At 59.3% G+C, this 22,273-nt stretch overlaps 1 protein-coding gene across 3 annotated transcripts in view; it reads left to right on the top strand.

The window, feature by feature from the left end:
- Nucleotides 1–20,964, top strand: part of CDK18 (cyclin dependent kinase 18) — a 32,345-nt gene extending 11,381 nt beyond the window's left edge. For all 3 annotated transcript variants that reach the window (XM_020891704.2, XM_070474600.1, XM_070474601.1), the window contains exons 2-16: nt 11,559–11,707; nt 11,875–12,014; nt 12,603–12,728; nt 13,502–13,558; nt 14,522–14,636; nt 14,766–14,860; nt 15,033–15,095; nt 16,148–16,271; nt 16,368–16,488; nt 17,254–17,351; nt 17,564–17,669; nt 17,781–17,823; nt 18,445–18,535; nt 18,839–18,916; nt 19,550–20,964. In XM_020891704.2, coding sequence (XP_020747363.2) covers nt 11,584–11,707; nt 11,875–12,014; nt 12,603–12,728; nt 13,502–13,558; nt 14,522–14,636; nt 14,766–14,860; nt 15,033–15,095; nt 16,148–16,271; nt 16,368–16,488; nt 17,254–17,351; nt 17,564–17,669; nt 17,781–17,823; nt 18,445–18,535; nt 18,839–18,916; nt 19,550–19,584 — 1,416 coding nt within the window. In that variant the 5' untranslated portion in view covers nt 11,559–11,583 and the 3' untranslated portion in view covers nt 19,585–20,964. The remainder of the gene's footprint in view (nt 1–11,558; nt 11,708–11,874; nt 12,015–12,602; nt 12,729–13,501; nt 13,559–14,521; nt 14,637–14,765; nt 14,861–15,032; nt 15,096–16,147; nt 16,272–16,367; nt 16,489–17,253; nt 17,352–17,563; nt 17,670–17,780; nt 17,824–18,444; nt 18,536–18,838; nt 18,917–19,549) is intronic.
- Nucleotides 20,965–22,273: the final 1,309 nt, after the last annotated feature.

Genomic DNA, 22,273 nt, shown 5'->3' with positions numbered 1-22,273 from the left:
CGCTTGCCCACCCTGCTTAGATAACCATAGTTCTTCCAAGGTTTGCACCAAACAGTTCTGGAATCTCTATCTAAAAATACTTTCTTTTCATTTAAAAAGAAGTGTTGTTCTTTTAACATTAGCAATGAAAGTTCATTATGGAAATATTAGAAGCTGCAAATAAGCAAAAAGGAGGTATTAAAATCACCTGTAATTCTGTCACCCAGTTAGATAACTACTGTTAGCATTTTAATTTAGAGCCTTCTGGAATATATATATATTGTGTGTGTGTATGTGTGTGTGTGTCCTGCTGAATTATATACAGTGTTTGTCTACAGGTATTTATAGGGTGTACATGTATGACACATATGTCTAGCACACAGCTTTTATAAGTTGCACACAAATGCCTTTTTCATTTAAATACACATCTCAAACTGCTTGCTGTCTCAGGGACTGTCCTAGGCCCAGTGGAGTAATTCTAGTATCCCAGGCCCTGGGGCAACATCCAGACCGAGGTGCCCAGCAGGCCTGAATGCAGGGGCTTGGTAGGGCCTGAGCTGCGAATCTGGAAGTCACCAGCACGTGGGTGGTGGTTTCCACGGCAGGAAAGCCTGAGGTCACCAGGATGAGCATAGAGACAGAACAGAGGACCGAAGAGGGAACTCTGAGCTGCATGACATTCAGGGCCAGGTAGAGGAAGTGAGTTCCCAGACAGGGGAGAGAGGAGGAAGCCGGAGAACCAGGGGCTGGGGGAGGGGAGACACAAGGAGACTGGGACTGGGAGAAGCCAGCGCCGGGCCCAAGCTCTGAGCGGTGGGTACCCCTGACGGGACATCTAAAGCACGGGGTGTTCGGAGGTGTCCCAGAGTGGGCCTTGGAGACAGAGAGGAGCAGGACAGTGGTCGTGGCCGCAGCGGCTGCCTGGACCCCGCCTGGTGAGAGGGAGGTAATGCTGAGTGTGAGGAGGCCAGCGTGCCCTGAAGGGTGGAGAATGTTGGCCAGGGTCCTTCAGAACGTGGGCGTGGCGTCGCAGGGCCAGACTGGTGGTGGGGAGTGCAGGGAGTGCAGTATAAATAGGAACGTGGTCTGGAGATGTGGGAAACCCTCCCCTCCGGCCCCCTCACTGCTCGGGAGACAGCTGTTCCCCTGGGATGCACACTTGAAGGCCCCTGCTGTTCTGTTGCTAAAGTTGGGCGTGGTGAGAAAAACAGTGAAGTTTCTCAGTCGTGTCAGACTCTTTGTGACCCCATGGACTGTAGCCCACCAGGCTCCTCTGTCCATGGGATTTTCCAGGCAAGGGTACTAGAGTGGGTTGCCATTTCCTTCTCCAGGGGATCTTCCCAACCCAGGGATCGAACCCGGGTCTCCCACACTGCAGGCAGACGCTTTACCCTCTGAGCCACCAGGGAAGCCCAGAGATATTAACTAAGATCCCCTGACAGGCTGTTCAGTCTGGACGAGCAAAGACTAAAGGGCAGGCAACCTGGGTGCTCTTTATTTCTCCTCCTGTTGGTTAAATAGAGGATGGTGGGCCTCAGGCTCTGTGCTTAAGCAAACAGAGTGGAAACAGAGATGAGCTGTTTCCACTGAGATTTGGCAAGGAACACTTAAGAAAAGGCTCCAGACTTTGGAATTTTAAAAACACTGGATGGTAGATGAGGGGCCTTCCTGGAGGGTCTTTAATACATGCTGCTGAAAGGAGTGGAGGGTCTCTTCTGTCTGGGAGGTGAGGTGGGCCTGGTCTGGAAGCAGATGTAGGAGACAGAGGTCTTGCCTGCCCTGGCTCCTTGCTCCTACCTCTGGTCTGGGATGTCTGGGACGGCCAGGGCCAGAGCTGACAGAAGGGTGCCTCGTCCCACCTTATCGCTTAGAAATCCACAACCTCTCCAGAGATTCCAGGCCAGCCTTGCCTGGGTGTCCAAAAAAGGCCAAAAGAGAAAATGCCAGAAGATAATATATGTGGCTTCATTCCTTGAGCCCCTGGAAGCCAAAAAGAGTGACAGGGTATCAGCAGGGCTGATGGGGTGGTCTGGGGTGAGGAGGGGTCATCTGTAGGGGTCAAGGTCTGAGCCTAGGTGGTACACGTGACCCGTGAGGCCCTGGAAATCTGCCCCTGGGGGACGGGAGCCCAGGAGGAGGGCCCCGGGGCCTGCCAAGCTCCCTCCCCACAAGACCTGGGAGCCCCAACTCGGCACATGTTCAGCTGGAACCTCTCTTGAGGATCGTCTCCATCCCTTGTCTACGCCTCGCCAAGATGTGGCAACTGCCCACCCCGAGGCCTGCACAGACCTCAGTGGGAGCGCGGCTGCTGGGCCGGAAGCCGCTGTCTCTGCCCCAACCCCCCCACCCCCACCCTGCACTGCACCCCCACTGCCCTGGGAAGGAGCCAAGCTTACAGCTGAGGCTTGGAGTCCAGTGGGCAACTGGCAGCCTCGGGGCGGCCTGCTTACCTCCAAACACTCCGCGAACCAGAAGAGCTGGGCTGTCACAGATTCGCTCACTGCTTGTTCGAGGTTTTGTGCGGTGCGGAGCCCTGTGCCAGGGGCTAGGGATGTAATGATGAGTCAGACCAGTCCTTGCCCTTAACCCACCCACAGGCAAACCAGGGAGACAGACAAGCCAGCAGTCACAGTACAGCACCCCAAGTGCGCTGCTTGGGGACATCTAGAATGCCGTGGGGGCCCAGTGAGGGCCCCACGTGGCCGGGCCAGCAGAGTTTCAGGCTAGAGAGAACAGGAGGGGTGTGGCAGGAGGCCTACAAGGAGGAGGCCACGTCTGCCTTGAGCCTTGAGGATGCAGACACTCGGTTGGCTTCCCCCGGTCCCTGGCGCACCGGTCCCTGGGTTCCAGTTTCCATGGAGAGTCAGGAGAACTGAAGAGGAAAGGTGTCCCAGGGAGTCCTGGGCTGGCTGATGGACCCCCACGCTTGCTCTCGTGTCCCCAGGAAGAGGGCAGGGCCAGGCCACCCACGTGGGCTCGAGTCCCACCTGCTAAGAGTTGGGGCTGGCCTGACAAGGGAAAGATAAATGTAGAGAAGCAGGACCTGCCGGCCTGAGAGTGGAAGAAAGGGTCTACACGCCGACAGAGTGTCCTGGGGGGTCAAGGTCTTTGTCTTCAACGGGTCTAACGTTTAAATGCAGCAGAGAGGCTCAGATGAGCCATTGCAGCGTGCGGGCTGTGGTCTAATTCGGTGTGTCCATTCATTCCACCAACACTGGCCAAGCGCCTGGAAGGTTGGTTCCACGTGAGGCCGCGGAAGCAAAGCTGCCCGAGTCCGTGCTCTTGCCCTGAAGGACATGTCAGTCTGGAGGCATCTCGTTTTACCTCCAGGGAGGGGGGGCGGCCATGTGCAGCCTCCCAGGGGAAGCAGCAGCTGAGTTTGGAAGCAGTCTTACCGAGGGAAAAGCGAGGAAGGCCTTCCCAGGGCCAGGAGGGTGCTTTCCTCTGAGAATGTCAGCTGCGTTCCTGACAACTGGACCCTCCAGGCAGGGGTGAGAGCAGAGAGAGGAGGAGACGGGTCAAAACACAAGAGGCCTAGTCTTCTGGCCGCTGGAGTTTGGACTTTTTCCTGAGGGTGGTGTTAATACTGAAGGATTTAAAACAGGGAAGTGACATCATCAGAAGGCAGCTGACAAAGTCAGGTCTCACAGCTGGTGGCAACTGGATAGGAGGTTGGACATTATCCCCATTTTGCAGACAAGGATGCTGAGGTGTTCCCAGGTCACAGTGCTAGTAGGTGGGAGAGCTGGGGCTCCTCCCATGACTCCAAACTGCAGAGCCTTCTGGCGAGCAGGCCCGGGCAGCACGTGGCCCTCAAGATGGGACTCTTGCATCAGGTAGGATGCCATTCCTCACTGCTGTGGCACCTGCCCGCCCGAGGCCCGCACAGGCCTCCCTGGGGCAGTGGCTGCTGGCCGGAAGCCGTCCCCTCTTCCCCAGCCCACCCTGCCCCCACTGCCATGGGGAAGAATTGGGGTGCACTTGTCTAGGGCGGGGCGACCCAGGGCCCCAGACAGCCGCCACCTGACAGGCTTCCTGCGGGTTAGTCCAGCTTGCTCCTGGAAGGCCTTCCCCACCTGCCCCCATGCATTCTGGCAGGAGCTGTGGGAATCTGAGCTCTGTCCCTGCATCCAGAGCATCTGCTCATGGGCAGGGTGACCACAGGCCTCACTGTCCACTGGGCCCCGGCCCCTCAGAAGGGCCCGGGCTGACGGCCTCTCCCCTTGGCTGGAGCTCACAGAGCAAGGTGAGTGATGAGAGCTCCAGGGCCTCTGCTTCCCCGCTTCCTCCCGGCTCTGGGCAGTCATGGAGTGACTGGCTTCCCCCGAGGTTTGTTGCAAGCTAGGGAAACTAAAGCCTCAAGTTGTGCAGGGCAGGGTCAGTGAGAGGGTGAAGGAAGAGATGCTATCTGCCAGCTCCCTGCAGGCACGGTTCTGCTGGGTGGAAGGGGTGTCTCTGAAGTCCCAGCGTGTGATGTGTGCAGACTTGGTCAACCGTGGCCCCTGGTTATTTTAAAACCTGCCCATGGGCCCAGAGTGGCCGAGGCAAGCAGTGGAAAGTGTAATGAGGACCGGAGCTGGTGGTCAGCCTTTGAGAATGAGGGACAGACCCTCGGGGCTTCGGAAAGCGGGCAGTTGGAAATTGCTTCCTTCATCTCCTAGCCCTGGCCTCGCAGAGACTGAGACTGAAAAGAAAACAAAGCAGAAAGGGGGACTTGAGAAAGCACTCACATGCCTGGACTCAGTAGGTGTTCCAAGTGCTGGTGAGAGAGCCAGGCTGCTGTGTGCCACAGAGCTAGCCTGGGGGTCGAAGCGCGCCCGCTGAGGGCGTGGGCAGTCCTGCCCGTGGCCCCGTGGATGACGCACTTTCACAAGTGTGCCCGTCAGGAGGGCTCCCTCCTGGGGAGGCTTCTGGCGATGTGGGACCCGAACCGCATGCCATGGTGGGGAGTGGGGAGAGCCCCAGAGGAAGGTGGTGCGACTTCTGAAGGGCCCTGGGTTGCAGGCTGCGAATCAGGGCTTTTTTAAAAAAAAATAAACTGTATCTCTTAGTTATTTTGGCTGTGCTGGGTGTTTGTGGCTGGGCACCAGCCTTCCCTAGCTGCGGTGCACAGGCTTTTCTTATTGCAGCCCACAGACTCAGCTGGTCCTCAGCATGTGGGATCTTTGCAGGCCAGGGATTGAACCCATGACCCCTGCATTGACAGGCAGATTCTTAACCACTGGACCACAGGGAAGTCCGAGTGAAGGCTCTATTGAGGAAGGCAAAGGGGCTTCTCACAAGGTTTCCTGAGGGATCTCAGAGCCTGGCTTCCTGGAAGTTAGGAGGTTATGCTGACCTAGCCCTCTGCAGCGGCCTGCAGCCAAACTCCTGTGAGGGAGGCCGTGGCCCAGCTTCCCCGATGTTCTGCCAGGCTCCTTTTCTGTCCCCAGGGTCTGCCCATCTGGGTCTTCCCGGTGTCCCAGCCAGAGGGCGGGGGTTAGTTCTGGGTCCTGGCGGAGGTTGTCCTGGGGGTGGAGAGCAGCCGCCGTCTCTGCGCCTCCTGGATGGGGGTGATCAGCCTGCAGGCCGGTGGCCTCCCCGGGGATGGGCGCTGTCTGCCCAGGGGCTGGAGGGCCCTGCCTGGTGGTGTCAGCCATGGGGGACCCCTCCTGCCTGCCCTACCCTCCCATCTGGAGGCTCCTGCCTGCCAATCGCTGACCACGTTCCTGCTTCCTGTTCCTCTTCCATCCCAAGATCTCAAAGCGCCTTATGGATGGTAGGAATGTCTGTGAGGGATATGTGTTATAGGATGAGCTTTATATGGGCCTCCTTTCTGATATATTTTTACATCTGTGCTTGAAGCCGAGGGAAAAAAAAAAGAGAGAAGAGAGCTAACATTTTCTGAGTGCCTTCCTTGTGTCAACTTGGCACCCCCACTCAGGCATCAGCGAATGTAAAGCTCATGCCCCAAACCCACCAGGCCTCTGCTCCCAGCACCTGTCACCCCCACAGTGGCTGCCCGTGCTTCCCTGGCTCAGGCCAACCCCTACGGAGCCCCGCGGGGCTCTTTTCTCACCCCCCGTTTGCAGTCTGTCAGCAGATCCCTCCGGCTGCCCCTCTGCGACACACCCAGGAGCCAGCGCTTCTCCCCACCTCCGCTCTGCCGCCCTGACCCCGGCCATCACCCCCGTCACTGTCGCCTCCTGGCCAGCCTCCCTGCAGCCTCCGTGCTGCAGTCAGAGGGAGCCTGTTAGAACCTAAACCCGATCAGATCACTCATCCCCTCAGACCCTCCCAGATGCCACGGGGACCCAGCATGATCTGCTGCTCCCAGATCACCCCAAACTCACTTCTGCCTCAGGACCTTTGCACCTGCCGTTTCCCTGTTACCTGCTTCCCCCGGATTCTGTACGACTAGCCTCCTCCCCAGTGCCTTCTCAGAAGTTTCCTCAGAAGATGCCACCTTCTCAAGGAGGACTTCCTGATCACCGTATTTAAAACTGCAACACCTCGCCTCTCACACCCCATCTCTTTCCTGTTTTTTCTCCCTTGTACTTGTCGCCATCTAACATGTTGTGTATTTTATTTAATTATATTGTCTGCTACCTCTCCCAACCCCCATTAGAGTGTCAGCACCATGAGGACAGGATTAGTGCCCATTTTGTTCACAAGTAGATTATCAGGGTCAGCAACAGCGCCTGGCACGTATTAGGTGTTCATGGGATGAAAGACTAGAGCTGAAATATGAGCAATGGTGTCACTACGAGTGATGGCTGCACGCAGTCATCGGCCGCTAGTGGTAGCCCAGAACTGCCATCTGGGGTTGTCTGGCTTTGAATTTGGGGTGAGGGTGGAGGAGACCTGGGAGGCAGAGAACAGCTCTTACAACCTGGGCCTCTGGAGGGGCAGGGGGGAAGTTCCAGCTAGGAGAAGAAAGGAGAGATGTGGTCACGGAGTTTGTGCACTTGGAAACAGCCAGGAAGTTGCTGCATGATTTTGAGCAAGTCAGTTCCCCTCTGGGAGCCAGTGAGGATTGGGATGCTGGCTCTGTGACTGCCCACTCTGGCTAGCACTCCAGGAGCCCAGCCCTTTCTCACAGCGGCCTCTGGAGAAGTGTCAGTGTCCTCCTGGCCCAGCTCCCCCTTCATCCTGTGCGACGCACTTCTCTGGCACTTCTCTGGCTGGCTGGTGTGTGCCAGGAGGAAGTGATGGCAGTTAGGCAAGAACTTAATGGACTCACTTGGGCAGGAAGACGGGCTAGGGTCTGCCTTCCATCCCTGCAGCTCCCGAGGGGAACTGCTTCTTCAACAACCCCCACACCCAGCCAGGCCAGCATCTCTGAACGCACATCTCCCTCTTCCCCTGGCACCGGTCGCCCGGGGACAGCCCCAGATGGCTCCCTGGCCCTGGGGACAAAGGCCACACTGTGCCCAGCCCTGGGCTGGCTTCAGGCTGGGTGACACTGAGCTGTTCTGTCCTCTGATGCGGGTGAGGGGCAGACTGCACGAAGGTAACAGGCCTTTTTCCTGTCTCCCTTCCCCCTTGACCCTCAAATCTGAGGAGCTGACGCTCCCAAGAAAGAAGTGACAGAGGCATCTTGTGTCCTGAGCTAGGAAACAACAGATCATTCACTGCCCAGTCTGCCCTGTCGCACTCAGACCCTGCTGGGTTCAATGCCCCAATTGTCCCCATCGGAGAGCAGCGTCCACTCTCTTCGGTGGTTACCGCCGCCTGCCCCCCGGCCGCCATCAGGAGGCCCATCCTGATGTCTCGCCCCCATCGCTGCTGCTGCAGTGGCAGCCACTTCCCCTCTGTCTCTTCTCAGGCCACTGAGAGCAGCTGGTCCCCTGTGTTGTCTGCATCGCTTGGCTCCGCATTCCCGCTTAAGTCTCCAGTTTCACTCTTTCCATGCCTCCTGGTCCCACTGGTGGCTCCTTGCTCCCAACTTAGCCACGAGAAGGGCGGGTGGGATTCAGGCTGGTTCTCCTTTGTCTTGTAGAAATTGGGGACTTCCCTCCCACAAGGCTTCTGATGAGTTTCCCTCCCACTCCCCTCCAGGCAAGAGCAAGGGCATCAGATTTATGGCAGCTCCTGGTGGATTCCTGAGTCACCAACTCAACCTGCCATCCCATAAATCCCAGACTGTAGGATGGCTTTATGAGAAGCCCTGTTTCTGGAAGAGGGCATGACTGGCCCCCCCTTGGTGGAACACAGACCTCAGGAAGCCCAGTGCCCAGTTCCGCCACCCACTAGGATGATCATGACTGAGCTTGGGGCATCAGTTTGTGCAATGCAGTCATTTCCTCCCCTCCTGGGGGGGGGGGGGTCCTCACCCTCCGCTCAGCGTTCACTCCACCTTCCTGTGGTTCCCCCCCCCCCCCCCCCCGGATTCCCCATCTCAGCACATTAGGGCCATCTGGAAACCTGGGCAGAGTCCATCCCTTACCTGGACCTCAGCTACTTCCCAACCATGGCTCCAATGTTCAGACCACTGGGGATGGTTTTTAAAAACACATTTTCCCAGGCACCACTCTCAGAGCCTCAGTTCTAGAATCTGAGAGTGAAACCGAGCAATTGGAATTTTTTCTGACGCTCCTTGCTGATGCTGATGTTCAGCCAACTTGTAAACAGGTGGTCTGTGCAATGGGGAGATCTCTACTCTCCCGTCGTGTGGGAGGTATGAGCAAACACGCAGGGCATGTCGAGGTCCTCCTGTCACTGGAACCTACATGCTGCCTCCATCAGGAAGCCCCCGTTCCTGCTCCTATTTCCCTGCGAGCTCCACACAAGAGTGAGGTGGCTGGCAGCCTCTGGGAGCTTTCTGTCCTTGAGAATCCTGCAGACTGTGGGCTCGGGACATCACACGGAGCCTGGAGGAGTGGCTGAGGTTGACTGATGGGGATGAGCTTGGAGATGGAGAAGCAGGGAAGTTCCAGGCTGGTGAGGTTTGCAGGGAAGCTGCAAGAGGAGTTCTCGGCTACCTTCTCACCTCAGGAGCCCTCACAGCCCCAAGTCCCTTGAGAAGAGGGACCAGCCTTCACTCACCACTAGCCCCAGGGCCTGGCTCTTCGTTTGTTGGGCTGAACTGAGGGAGACTTCAGGGCCCACTGGCAGAGATAGGCTCAGCGGGCAGTGTGGACCTGAGGCCTATACTCTGAGAGGTGCCAGCCCGAGGAAGCAGGGGGTCTGGGCTCAGGAGAGCTGGAGGGTCTCAACTTAGCTGCCTTTGGGGGCAGCCAGGAGCCAGGGGAAGGACCCTTTCCAGGCTGGCTGAGGACAGAAGGATGTGATCATTATGCAAAGTAAACATGTTACTGACCCATCATCCCTTAAACCAGGATTCAGGAGGGGCCTGGTTGCCTTGGCAACTGGTTACTGGCCAGTGACAGTGCTGAGAGCATCCTCTGGGGAGGGGCCATGCTTGGTGCATGGGTGAAATCCGGAGAGAGTGCAGGGTGGTCCCTTTCTCGCAGGGCTGGCCCTGATGGCTTCTTGGCAGGCGTTGGGGGTTGGGTGTGCCTGGTGAGGCCTCTTGATCCTGGCCCCACTGTAGCCGAGGGAGAAGTGGGCAGAGCAGAATGAGGGGGCGGACACACTGGAAGCTTATGAAACCACGGAGGGAAGGGAAGGGGAGGGAAGGGGAGGGGAGGGGAGGGGAGGGAAGGGAAAGGAAGGGAAGGGAAGGGAAGGAAAGGGGAGGGGGAGGCGTGACAGCTCCACTCTGAGTTTTCAGGGCAGAACAGAGAAGGAAGAGTCGGTGTGAAGAAGCAGTGGCACCAGTCCCACTGAGAGGCCAGCAGGGTGTCCCCTTCTCAGAGTCCAAGACGGCTGCGGAGCCTAGGCAGGGAACTGGCTGGGGAAGGGGCCCTGGGGTGAGCAGACAGCCTGCCCCGCTGCTTCATGGTCTTCACTGCAGTGGATGCCCTGCCTGCTGGCTTCTGTATGGGAAGGGCAGACAGTGCTCTGTGTCCTCTCCCCACGGGGCCCTGTCTGTTGCCGGCAAATTTCTGTCTTTTCCCTGAGACATTCAGCTGCTCCAGACCTCCCTTATTTCAGCAGGAGAGATGGGAGCAGGGCCAGCTCGGATGCACACATCCTCCCCTCATCCCTTTCCTCTCTTTTCCTGTCTCCAGGGAACTCACAGCAAACTGGAGAGGGGCTTCTAGGTGTCAGTATTAGGATGAAAATGTTTGGGCCAGACTGCATATTCGGTCTCCTTCACCTAAGTTGGTAAAGAGCTGCTGGCCCAGGGGCCACCAGGCTCTGGTGTCCCCCCTGCACCGCCGCCCCCCCCCCCCCCAGCCTCCTTCCAGAACTCTCTAGGCCTCCAGCAGCTAAAAGGCTACTGTCCAGCCCTGGGGAGACCTTCAGGATCCTATTGGCTCATCAAATCACTATTGTGAGCAATACTTTTCTCTGCTTCCTGTTATATCCTGTTATACCTTCCTGTTATACCTGTGAATGTCTCCCCAGGGGCAGGGAATCCAGAGGGGATAAGATTCCCAGGAAGGAAGATGGTTAGCAACATGTCGCCCTGGCCCCCAAGTGCAGGGTGATTGTCAGAGCTTGATGGGAAGACCCAGGATTCTCACTTGGTGTCAACGAGACCCACTGCACGTTCTCACCCGTTCTCACCGTTCACACCCGTTCTCACCTGTTCTCACCCGTTCTCACCGGTTCTCACAGTTCTCGCCCGTTCACACCCGTTCTCACCATTCTCATCCGTTCTCACAGTTCTCGCCCGTTCACACCCGTTCTCACCATTCTCATCCATTCTTACCCGTTCTCACCGTTCTCACCCATTCTCACCATTCTCCCCCGTTCTCATCATTCTCACCCGTTCTCACCGTTCTCGCCGTTCTCACAGTTCTCGCCCATTCACACCCATTCTCACCATTCTCATCCATTCTTACCCGTTCTCACTGTTCTCACCCGTTCTCACCACTCTCCCCTGTTCTCACCATTCTCATCTGCTCTCACCCGTTCTCATCATTCTCACCCGTTCTCACCGTTCTCACCCGTTCTCACCGTTCTCGCCTGTTCTCACCGTTCTCGGCCGTTCTCACCATTCTCATCTGTTCTCACCCGTTCTCATCATTCTCACCCATTCTCACCGTTCTCACCATTCTCGCCCGTTCTCACCGTTCACACCTGTTCTCACCGTTCACACCCGTTCTCACCGTTCTCATCGTTCTCACCGTTCACACCCGTTCTCACCATTCTCATCCTCACGTTACACCCGTTCTCGCCCGTTCTCACCATTCTTACCCATTCTCACCGTTCACACCCATTCTCACCGTTCTCATCCATTCTCACCCGTTCTCACCATTCTCACCCATTCTCACCATTCTCATCTGTTCTCACCCGTTCTCATCATTCTCACTGTTCTTGCCTGTTCTCACCGTTCTTGCCCGTTCTCGCCCATTCTCGCCCATTCTTACCGTTCTCATCCATTCTCACCATTCTCACACGTTCTCAGCCGGTCTCACCCGTTCTCACCTTCTCACCCGTTCTCACCATTCTCACCGTTCTCATCCATTCTTACCGTTCTCACCGTTCTTATCCGTTTTCACCTGTTTTCACATCTCCTGTCCCAGGACCTGCTGCTGCTCCCTGCTGATCATGAACAAGATGAAGAACTTTAAGCGCCGCTTCTCCCTATCCGTGCCCCGCACGGAGACCATCGAGGAGTCCTTGGCGGAGTTCACAGAGCAGTTCAACCAGCTCCACAACCGGCGCAACGAGGGTGAGGGGTCTGGGGCCCTTTCCCCACCCCTCCCCTCCCCTGCCTTCCCACACACCAGCACAACTGGCCCTGGTGGGGAAGGACAGAGGTCAGGGTGGACTGGACTCCCCACTCTGCCCCCACCCCGGGGCAGAGGCCGGGAGGGTAGCTGATGCCTCTCCCTTCAGACCTGCAGCTTGGTCCTCTTGATGGAGACCCCCAGCCAGAGTCCGGCACCTTCTCCCCCACAGACAGTGGGGAGGACCGCGGGCAGCCATCCCCAGGCGTGCAGTACCGGCGGCAGAACCAACGCCGCTTCTCCATGGAGGTGAGGGGCTCCGGGCTCTATGCTGTGGATGTGATAAGAGACACATCCACAAGTGTGTGTGCCCAGGAAGGTGGTTGCCTTGGGGCCAGACTTCAGAGGTTCAAATCCCAGCTCTGCTATTGATTAAATCTGTAACTTTGAGCAGGTTACTCAGCCTCTGCATAACACAGTCTCCTTTTGTTACAATGATCATGATGAAGATGAAATCAGTTAATATATGGCACGTGCTCAGAACATTCCTGGTACACAGCAAGGGCTAGACAATTTGACTACTGTTCTTATGCCCATATCCATGTGCCCAAATGTATGAAAAACAGGCTTACCAAAGCACAGTGTCTACAGGAATCCCATGCTACAGATGGTGGCTCTGAGGCCCAGAGAGCACTCGGGACCTCCCGAGATCACCCAGCACCGCCTGGATGTCATGTTCGTCTCCGAGCACAACTTTGACGCAATCCCCGCCCATGATCCAACCCTGCTAGGACTGGTCACAGGGAAGGCGAGACCCAGGGTGGGAGACGCAGGCCCCACAAGCGCTGGCTGCCCGGGAGCAGACTCGGGCACCTTGTCTCATCCTGGCCCCCGCAGGACATCAGTAAGAGGCTCTCTCTGCCCGTGGACATCCGCCTGCCCCAGGAATTCCTACAGAAGCTGCAGCTGGAGAGCCCAGACTTGCCCAGACCGCTCACCCGGATGTCCCGCCGCGCGTCCCTGGTGAGTCCTAAGAGGGTCAGAGGTCACCAGAATGGCCGCCCACGCCCCCGCGCGGTCCTGGATTCGCCTGTGCCAGCTGAGGCCTGCAGCGGTTTCCTGCGAGGTTTCTGGGCCTCTGGCGCCACCTGCTGGCCAGAGAGGATTCCCACAGCAGATCTTCCCTTGTCAGCCTCCATTGCCTATTTGGGTCCCACCAGTGATGGAGCTGGGCTCCAAGCCCACTCTGGGTTCCAGAGTCTTCACTGAGATGAGATCAGTAAGCAAGTTGGCACGTGTTTCCAAGTCTTGGCCTGTCAGATTTCCGTGGGAGCATCTTACAAAACACAGATTCTGATCCCCCATCCAGATGCCTACAGAATCAGACTCTGGGTGGTGGGTCCCGGGAATCTGTTCTTTCAAGGGTTGGGTAGTGCTGAGTGAGAGCAAGTGTGCTTATGGGAGGCTGTAGGGAGGCGGGTTCTGAACTGGACACTCACAGTGCGGTGACAGAAAAGGCACGGTTCTTGTCCTTGAGGGGCTTCTGAGCAGGATGGAGACAGGTGATGAAGGCATGTGGCAATCCCAGGCCAACACCCTGGGTCCCTGCACTGCCACGGGAGAAAGTAACTCACTCCCAGGGACAGAGAGAAGAGGGGGAGAGAACGACTGGCACTGCCCTCCCCCGCTCGCCTCGGACCCACAGGGTCTCGTTCCCTTCCCACCTGGAGCCCGGGGTGGGGAGGTTGACTGATGTGGGGGCCTCCAGGCTCACGGACCCTTTGTCTCTCTCTCAGTCAGATATCGGCTTTGGGAAACTGGAAACATACGTGAAACTAGACAAGCTGGGAGAGGTAAGAGGCCAGGTTGCCAGGCAGGATGGCGAGGAGGAGGAAGGGGGTCTCCCCAGCCTCCCCTGGTCTGTGCTCACGCCCCTGCCCACAGCTCCTGCCATCCATGCTCTTGGCCATGCAGTCTGTCTGGCCCTGCCTTTGGCAGGTGTTAAGGTGGGCCCAGGTCCTGGCAGAGGCCCTGAGGATGGAGTGGCTGATGAACTCTGGGGCAGAGTGCAGTCTTTTTATTCTGCAAGTATTTCATGCCTGGGATCATGTCCCAGCTCCACTGTTGGCTAGCTGTGTGGCCTGGGGTGAGGTCTGGGGTGACCTCCCCACTGTGCCTTGGTTTCCCCCTCTGTCAGTGGAAGTGGTAACTGTTCTACCTCATGGGGTGCTGTGAGGACTGAGGAGGTCCCTAGAATAAGCTTTTGTGCTGTGTATTTACTGGCTATTTCCATTATTACTGCATTGGCCTTTGTGTTCCAGGCTGGGGGTGGGCAGTGGTTTACAGAGAGGAGGAGGGTGTAGCCCTATCCTTCTAGGAAGCCAGAGGAGACCTGCCTGTAAACATTGGCAGAATATAAGGAAGAAAAAGCTAGTGCTGTTATAGAGGGGCACCTCACCTGCTGGGAGCTTACAGGAGAGACGTTCCTTCTGACCAGGGAGGAATTAGGGACAGCTTCACAGACAAGCGGGCTTTGGAGGAAAGTGAGTTTCAGTGAAGGGTAGAGGGTGGGGAGGGTAGGCAGGGCATGCATGCCAAGTCACTTCAGTTGTGTCCGCCTCTCTGCGACCCCATGGACTGTAGCCCACCAGGCTCCTCTGTCCGTGGGATTTCCCAGGCAGGAGCACTGGAGTGGGCTGCCATCTCCCCCTGCAGTTGGCAGGGCAGTCTGGCCCACCTCACGGTCCAGGCAGAGGCACAGAGAGGAGGGCGCTGGACAGAGGAGAGCCGGCCCTGAGTGCGGTTCTTGCTCCCAGGGAACCTATGCCACGGTCTTCAAGGGGCGCAGCAAACTGACGGAGAACCTCGTGGCCCTGAAGGAGATCCGGCTGGAGCATGAGGAGGGGGCGCCCTGCACCGCCATCCGCGAGGGTGCGCCCCGGGGTCCTGCGGGCTGGGGGCACCGGGGGCCAGGAGACGTGGCTGGGGTGGGGCCTCCGAGGCGGATCCCCGGAAGAGGGTGAGGGGCAGGCGGGGCTCAGGCGCACCTGTCGCCCGCAGTGTCTCTCCTGCGGAACCTGAAGCACGCCAACATCGTGACGCTGCATGACCTCGTGCACACCGAGCGCTCGCTCACCCTGGTGTTTGAGTACCTGGTGAGTGCGCGGGGCTGGGGCAGGCTGGCCCGGCCTGCCCCCAGAGGCCCCAGCCAGGGACTGCCGAGGGCCCAGGCTCGGGAGTTCCCACTCGACGGCTGGGCCCTGCCTACGGGAGGGCTTCTGGCCAGGGATTGGTCAGTGTGGGGCTGAGCCAGGCCCCGTGTTCCAGGACCGAGACCTGAAGCAGTATCTGGACCACTGTGGGAACCTCATGAGCATGCACAACGTCAAGGTGAGAGCCTCCTTGTCACGGACTGCCCCCCACCCCCCAGGGCCGGCGTAACCCTCCCCGCACATCTGTCCTTGGACCGTCCCCCCCCCCCCCCCCCAGGGCTGGTGTAACCCTCCCCACTTCCAACACATCTGTCCATGGACCGCCCCCCCCCCCCCCCCCCCAGGGCTGCTGTAACCCTCCCGGCTTCCAACGCATCTGTTTCTGGACCGCCCCCCCACCCAGGGTCGGTGTAACCCTCCCCACTTCCAGCACATCTGTCCATGGACCGCCCCTCCCAGGGCTGGTGTAACCCTCCCCACTTCCAACACATCTGTCCATGGACCGCCCCCTCCCCCCCCAGGGCTGGTATAACCTTCCCCGCTCCCAGCACATCTGTCCATGGACCGCCCCGTCCCAGGGCTGCTGTAACCCTCCCTGCTTCCAACACATCTGTTTCTGGACCGCTCCTCCAGGGCTGGTGCAACCCTCCCCGCTTCCAACACATCTGTCCATGGACGGCCCCCACCCAGAGTTGCTGTAACCTTCCTCGCTTCCAACACATCTGTTTCTGAACCGCCCCTCCAGGGCCGGTGTAACCCTCCCCACTTCCAACACGTCTGTTCATGGACCACCCCCACCGGGGCTGGTATAACCCTCCCTGCTTCTAGCACATCTGTCACTTGAGAGCATGAGTTCCCTGCCAGGGTGAAGAGGAGCTTCCAGGGAAGCTCGGAGGAGTGAATGGCCTCTTCTGTGTGCACACACCGGGCGGGCTTCCCGACCCACAGTGGCCCCTCTCAGCTCCCCGCTAGAGTGCTCTCTCCTGCCCACCCTCCTGCCTCCTCTGCCTGCCCGGTGCCCTCCCCTCTGGGTGGGGCCCAGGACGGGGCATCCAGGTGGGCAGGAGAACCAGATAGCCTCCAGTACCTCACCTGCACCCGGTCGTGTCCCCGACCACGTCCCAGCCCCGGGGCAGAGGTGCAGGCCCCCTTGCTCCCCCGCCGTGGGGCGTGCTCCCGCCTCGGGGTGTGCTCCAGCCTCGGGCTGCCCCCTTCCCTCTCTCCCTCCAGATTTTCATGTTCCAGCTGCTCCGGGGCCTCGCCTACTGCCACCGCCGCAAGATCCTGCACCGGGACCTGAAGCCCCAGAACCTGCTCATCAATGAGAGAGGGGAGCTGAAGCTGGCTGATTTTGGTGAGGGCCAGAGCCTGTGGGGCTGGGAGGACCTGACAATCTCTCCGGGATGCGGGTGCCGTGGAGCGGGGAGGTGTAGTGACGGTTTGCTCCTAGGACTGGCCCGGGCCAAGTCAGTGCCCACGAAGACCTACTCCAATGAGGTGGTGACCCTGTGGTACAGGCCCCCCGACGTGCTGCTGGGGTCCACGGAGTACTCCACCCCCCTCGACATGTGGTAAGCCGGCCTGTGGGACGTCCCGACTCGCCTCTGCTGCCCCACGGGCTTCTTCAAAGGGCTGTCTAACTTCCTTTGAATAAAAGCTCTGTGGCATCCTACTGAACTGGATGTCAGAGAACTAAGTCAAAGCTACATTGGGGTTTCCCTGGTTCTCAACAGACTGTGCTGGGCTGTGCTTCTGAAATACCCCCCAAGAGTACATAGAGGGTCACCAGAGGGTGCAGGAGGGCTCCCACAGTGCATATGATGAATCTTCCCCAAGCATCAGTTCTGCTGAAAAATTTAGAAGGGATGCATGCTTTTTGTGTTAAAATTAACACACACAGGATTCAGTGTAGAATGAAAAGTTGGCCCAGGTTTCCAGGTAAAACACAGGTCTGCGATGAATGGCCTCTGTGGTCTGCAGGGGTTTCCTTGGAGAGTGGATCTGTGGACTTCTGTCTTCCTGTGTGGGTACACGATGGACAAAGTTTGAGATAGTGCAGCTTGAAGAGCCGCCACAGGAGTGCTGGCTATGCAGACACAAAGCCTACAGAGTGAAAGGGAGAGAGCTCAAAGTGTCCTGGAGCCCAGAGGCTCCCCAGACGGAGACAGCATGGGGGGGGGTGCTGTGCTAGGGGCCTCGGCACCCTTAGGGGCCCCCACCCCCATGCCATGACCCACTGGAGCCTCCGTGGTGGCGGATCCTGGGGGAGCAGCTCCAGGGAGCGCGGGTGCAAGGAGCCCCAGGCTGACACCAGCCCTGCCCATCACTTCCTGCAGGGGTGTGGGCTGCATCCACTACGAGATGGCCACAGGGAGGCCGCTCTTCCCCGGCTCCACGGTCAAGGAGGAGCTACACCTCATCTTCCGACTCCTCGGTCAGTCTCCTGCCTCTCCCTCCGTCTCACCTCGAGGGGGCACCAGCACCCCGTCCAGCATGGACGCTTCCTGGGTCGGGCAAGATCCTCCTCCAGGGTGGGGGTCCCGGTGGCCTCGACCACTCTCTGCCCCCACCTCCTCCCTTGCCCCCCACCCCACGTCACCCTCAGCCCTGGCCTCTCACCCTCCCAACCCCTTCTCATCTCCCCAGGGACCCCCACGGAAGAGACGTGGCCCGGGGTGATGGCCCTGTCCGAGTTCCGAGCCTACAACTTCCCCCGGTACCTCCCGCAGCCGCTCCTCAGCCATGCTCCCAGGTAGCCTGTCCTCCCCGCTCCTGTCTGCTGTGGTCCTTACAGTCCCTCGGGGAAGCGGCCTTGGGGCCCGCCGCACCCCCACAGGCCTGCACTAGCTCCTTCCTCCCGCAGGTTGGACCCTGACGGCATCAACCTCCTGAGCGGCCTCCTCCTGGTGAGTGTGCTCCCTGTCGGCCGGGGCCCAGCAGGCAGGGAGCTGAGCCTCAGGACGACACCCTGGCCCCCAGCCCCAGCCCCGGGCCCAGGTTAGGGCTCCCTGGGACCCCCAGCCCACCGGTATGAGAGGAGCGCCGGCCTCCCCAGGCTTCAGAGCGGGCATGCTCCAAACGGAAACCCCAGTTCAAACCCTAGCTGCGTAGCCGTGGGAGGGTTACAGAACTTAGCTGTGCCTCGCTTCGCTCAACTGCACAGTAGAATCACTCACACCTTGTAAGATGGATAAAGTGAGGTTGTTGAAGACACTTTGAACTGTGCGTGTCTTGCGTAAGCCCACGGCAAGGGTGATGGTTGCTGTTCCTTGTTAGCATTGCTGGTACTCACGTTATAACTGTGTATGCTTTCACATCTGTGTCTCTATCCCCAAAGGAGGTCATCCTCTTTAGGTCCCACGTCTGGTTCTCTCCTGGTGGCTGGGGACCTGGGACCCTGGGCTCTGGGCCGGTCTTGAGCTGGGCTAGCAGCTGACCCCAGGGGTTGCTCAGCTCAGACTGGCCCTCCATCTGGACTAGGGGACTTAGCCTAGAGGTCCCTGCAGCCACCCCCCTCTGCCTTTCAGTATGAATCCAAGAGCCGCGTGTCAGCAGAGGCGGCACTGAGGCACCCCTACTTCCGGTCTCTGGGGGAGCGTGTGCACCAGCTTGAAGACAGTGAGTGTGAAGGGGAGGCTGGGGGGGCCTTCCTGGACCTGGGAGAGGGGCAGCGGGTCTGGGGGAGGAGGGAGCAGAGCCCAGAGCCCAGAGCCCAGGGCCCGGGTCTGGCTGAGCATCCTGGCTCTCCCTGCCGGGTTTTCCTTCGTAACAAGGGGAGCACACCCGGTCATCCTGGGGCTGCCAGCCCTGACTGAAGGGGTGCCCCCAGCTCCCTGCGCATGATGGGCGAGGGGCCGCAGACTGCAGGAGCGAGACCTGTTCACTGAGCCATCTCCTGGCCTGTGCCCTCTCTGCCCACAGCCGCCTCCCTCTTCTCCCTGAAGGAGATCCAGCTCCAGAAGGATCCCGGCTACCAGCGCCTGGCCTTCCAGCAGCCAGGTAGGGGCCTGTCCTCCCCACCACTCGCCCCTATTAGAGGAGGCCAGGGTGGGCAGCGCTTGCCTCCTTGAGGAACAGAGGTAGGGCGGGGAGACAGGGGATCCTGTCTTCCGGGGACCTGCAGGGAGGAGGGCAGGGCCGGTTTCCTTATCTCCTGCCCAGGCTTCCTCCCTGTGTGTTCCTCCTCAACCCCCAGTCCAGACAGAGCGCTGCGTCTGACAGTAGCCCCAGGAAGGTGCGCCTGTTTCCTGGTGCCTTCTCTCGGCAAATTCTGAGCTCTGTATGTAGCCTCTATCTTGGGAGAACTGTACTTATTTCCAGGCTAGCTGATGGCCTCAGACGTGATAAGTGCTTTCCATGTAGCATCTTATTTAATCCTAAAATTTTCCTTGAAGTTGATACCATTGGCTAACACTCCCCATTTCTCAGGCAAGGAGACTGAGGCTATGGGAGGTTGAGTTGCAGTTTCACACAGCTGGTGAGCAGAAGGGATGGGATTAGACCTCAGGACTGACCAGCTCCCGAGTACATACTCTTGCTGGGTCTGGCAGAGCAGTCCACCCCTGCTGATCTCAGGCGATCTTGGCCCCCGCCTGCTCCTTGCAGCCCCACATCTTTCCTTCCGTTTTCCAGGGCGAGGGAAAAACCGGCGGCAGAGCATCTTCTGAGCTGCACCCGCCCTGCTGTGGCCCAGGGGCGAGAGGTCACTCTATGCAGAGCTGCGGCGGGATGGGGCCCGCGCGGCCTCGGAGGACAGACGAGTGCGGGCTAGTGGCCGGCCCAGGAGACCTCGGGCAGCCCTGCTGGCCGTGGCTGCTTCCTCTCCCTGCTTCCCACATGCCTCCCCGGTGGCCTTGGCCCAGGCACCAGCCCCTCCACCACCTGCCCTGGGGCCAGGCATGAGCTGCTTCCCTGGGAAGAGGCGGTGGGCAGAGAAGACCTCAGGCCCTTTCCCACCTTGAAGCCCTGGGGCACCCGCGGGGAGCCCACACGGACCGGGGAGTCCAGAGGCCGGGCTGAGCGCTGTGCCCTGGATACGGGCACCACCGTGCCCGCCGACCGCCTGGGGGCCTGCCTGCCTGCCTGCCTGCCTCACCAGTTTGGTCGAGACCCTTTCAGGCCCCCTGGGAGCCTGCACATCTTCCCCCAGTTTCCCCTCCGAGGGCAGGAAGTGACATGGCACCTGGTCTGGGACTTTGGAACCCTGAGTGCCAACGTTTGTGCCAAAGCCCCTCCCACCTGAGGGGGCGGGTGTCTGCAAAGGGACAGAGCCACACCCCCTCTCCCATCGCTCCGCTCCCCGCCAGGGGCCCTGTGTGCTGCTGGGGGCCCAGCCGAGTCCCGCGGGGCCCTGGCCCCCAGCCGCGCTCCTGCAGCTTTGAGGAGCCCACCCTCCCCCCAAGTCTGAGCGGGATTGCCTTAAACTGCAGGCGGGAGAGCACGCACTGCCCTGGGAGCTCTGCCTCCCGCTCCTACCTGTCTGCCCTCTCCCCAGAGCTCTTCCTGCTCACCATCCCCAGGTGCTGGTGGGTCCGCCCTGCACCAGCGTCCTGCGGGCAGCTCCCGGGTGTGCAGGCTCACCCTGAGCCTGGTGCCAGGCCGGCCCTAGCTCTGTGGTGTTAGCACAGCCTCCCTCCTCCTCCCCAGTGCCCGTGGCTCTGTCCTTGCTCTGGCCTGTCTGGAGCCTCCCCATGCCCAGAGGAGACCGCGCCCACAGTCTGAGGTGCAGGAAGGTGGGGTGGGATGGGGTCAGCTCTTACCCTGAGCCCCAGGGTACCGGGAGTGTGCAGGGCCATGGCCCCCGAGAAGGCGCCTCTACCCCCCTATGGAGCACGCCTCTTGTATTCCCAAAGTCTCAACACTGGGCTGGGTCTTAGATGTCAAGGCCAAAGGGAGGCCAGGCCGCCTGCCCAACCCCCTTCCGCCTGAGGAGCGGCCCTAGAGGGTCTTGGCTTCCCCATAAGTGCCCCCCCCCCCCCACCACTGTACTGTGAATGTCCTGTGACTCAGCATAAAGACAGATAATATATTTAATTCATGTATAGAAAGGAGTGAGCAGTCTCCTGCACAAAAGCTGATGTTGACAAACTGATGCCAGAGGTGGAGGACGGAAGGGCCTCCCCAGGCCTCCTGAGTGCAGGCCGGGCTTGTGTCTGTGTAGATAAAGGGGGAGAGTTTGGTTAGTGTGTGTCCCTGAGCCCACTCGGGGCTATGGGCATGGTGCCCTGTATTTTCCCTGCTGTGTTCTGGATGCTGCTGCCTTCAGGGCTGGGAATCAGTCCTGAGTACCCTGGGGTGGGTGCAGGAGAGGCCTGGGGCTTGGTGCTGTCTGTAGCCGCCGTGGCCCGAGTTGCTGCCAGGGGTCCCGGGGAAGGGTCTGGGTTCTGTCTGATGTAGCTGACCTTTGTGCTCCCCCAACCGAGTGAGTCTCTGACTTCTTGGGAGGTAGGGAGGAAGGTGTAAGAGCGGGTTGATGTGGAGAATGGTCAAGGCCAGCACAGCAGAACTAGGGCACAGACCTCCAGTATTTCTGGCCCAACGGTAACTGCACAGACCTGACTCCCATTCCCGCTTCCCAGATGCCCCCTTACCTTGGATCTGTTCACGTCTCCTTTCACACTCACCTCCCAGAGTTCTCAGCGTCGTGCTGTTTTCTAGTTCGGTGTCCAGGTTTGTTCTCCCCAAGACCACCCTGAGAATGTCCGGCTGCAAACCACGCCTCCTGGCTGTGTCTAATGCCTCACATCTGGCCATGAGAACTTTCCAGTTTGCTGGCACGCGTGAGGGGCCAGCTGCTTCCCAGGGGAGGAAGCTTGTGTTGAGAGGTTGGGTGGTGTGCCCCAAGACCATGGACGCAGAGGGTGGATCAGGGCTTGGTTCTCAACATTGATTCTGCCAGCCTTAATCCCCTCACCTCCTACAGGCAGCCGGTCACCAAACTGGAGGGCAGGGGCCAGGAACCATGTTGGTGGGGATCTGCGTTGGGCTTTTGAGGTTGAATTTGGGAGGAGACGAGCAAGACCTGAGGTTTACTAAGGTCCCGACTCTGTGCCTCCTCTGTGCGTCTCATCAAAGCCTCACAGCAGCCCCCTTTCTGCCCGCTTTGCTGGTGAGGACAGTAAGGTTCCCCGGGGTTAAATGACCCGCCTGGGGTCCCACAGCGAAATAGAGTCCAGGTCTGTCAGCCGCCGCAGCTGTGGGTCTTCACGGAGGGCAAAGGGGAAGAGGGGCAGAACGGAGGAGCACACGACAGGGATGTTGGAGCAGACGCTGCTTCGCTGCAGCTCCTCTCGGGACCGGAGGCCACCGCTGTACCCCGGGCCGTGGCACACAGGGGTTCATGCAGGTGCCGGCCCC

This window comes from Odocoileus virginianus, chromosome 11 (assembly GCF_023699985.2).
Source record: "Odocoileus virginianus isolate 20LAN1187 ecotype Illinois chromosome 11, Ovbor_1.2, whole genome shotgun sequence".
In the NCBI taxonomy this organism is placed as follows: Eukaryota; Metazoa; Chordata; class Mammalia; order Artiodactyla; family Cervidae; genus Odocoileus; species Odocoileus virginianus.
This window is presented reverse-complemented; position numbering and strand designations above follow the sequence as displayed.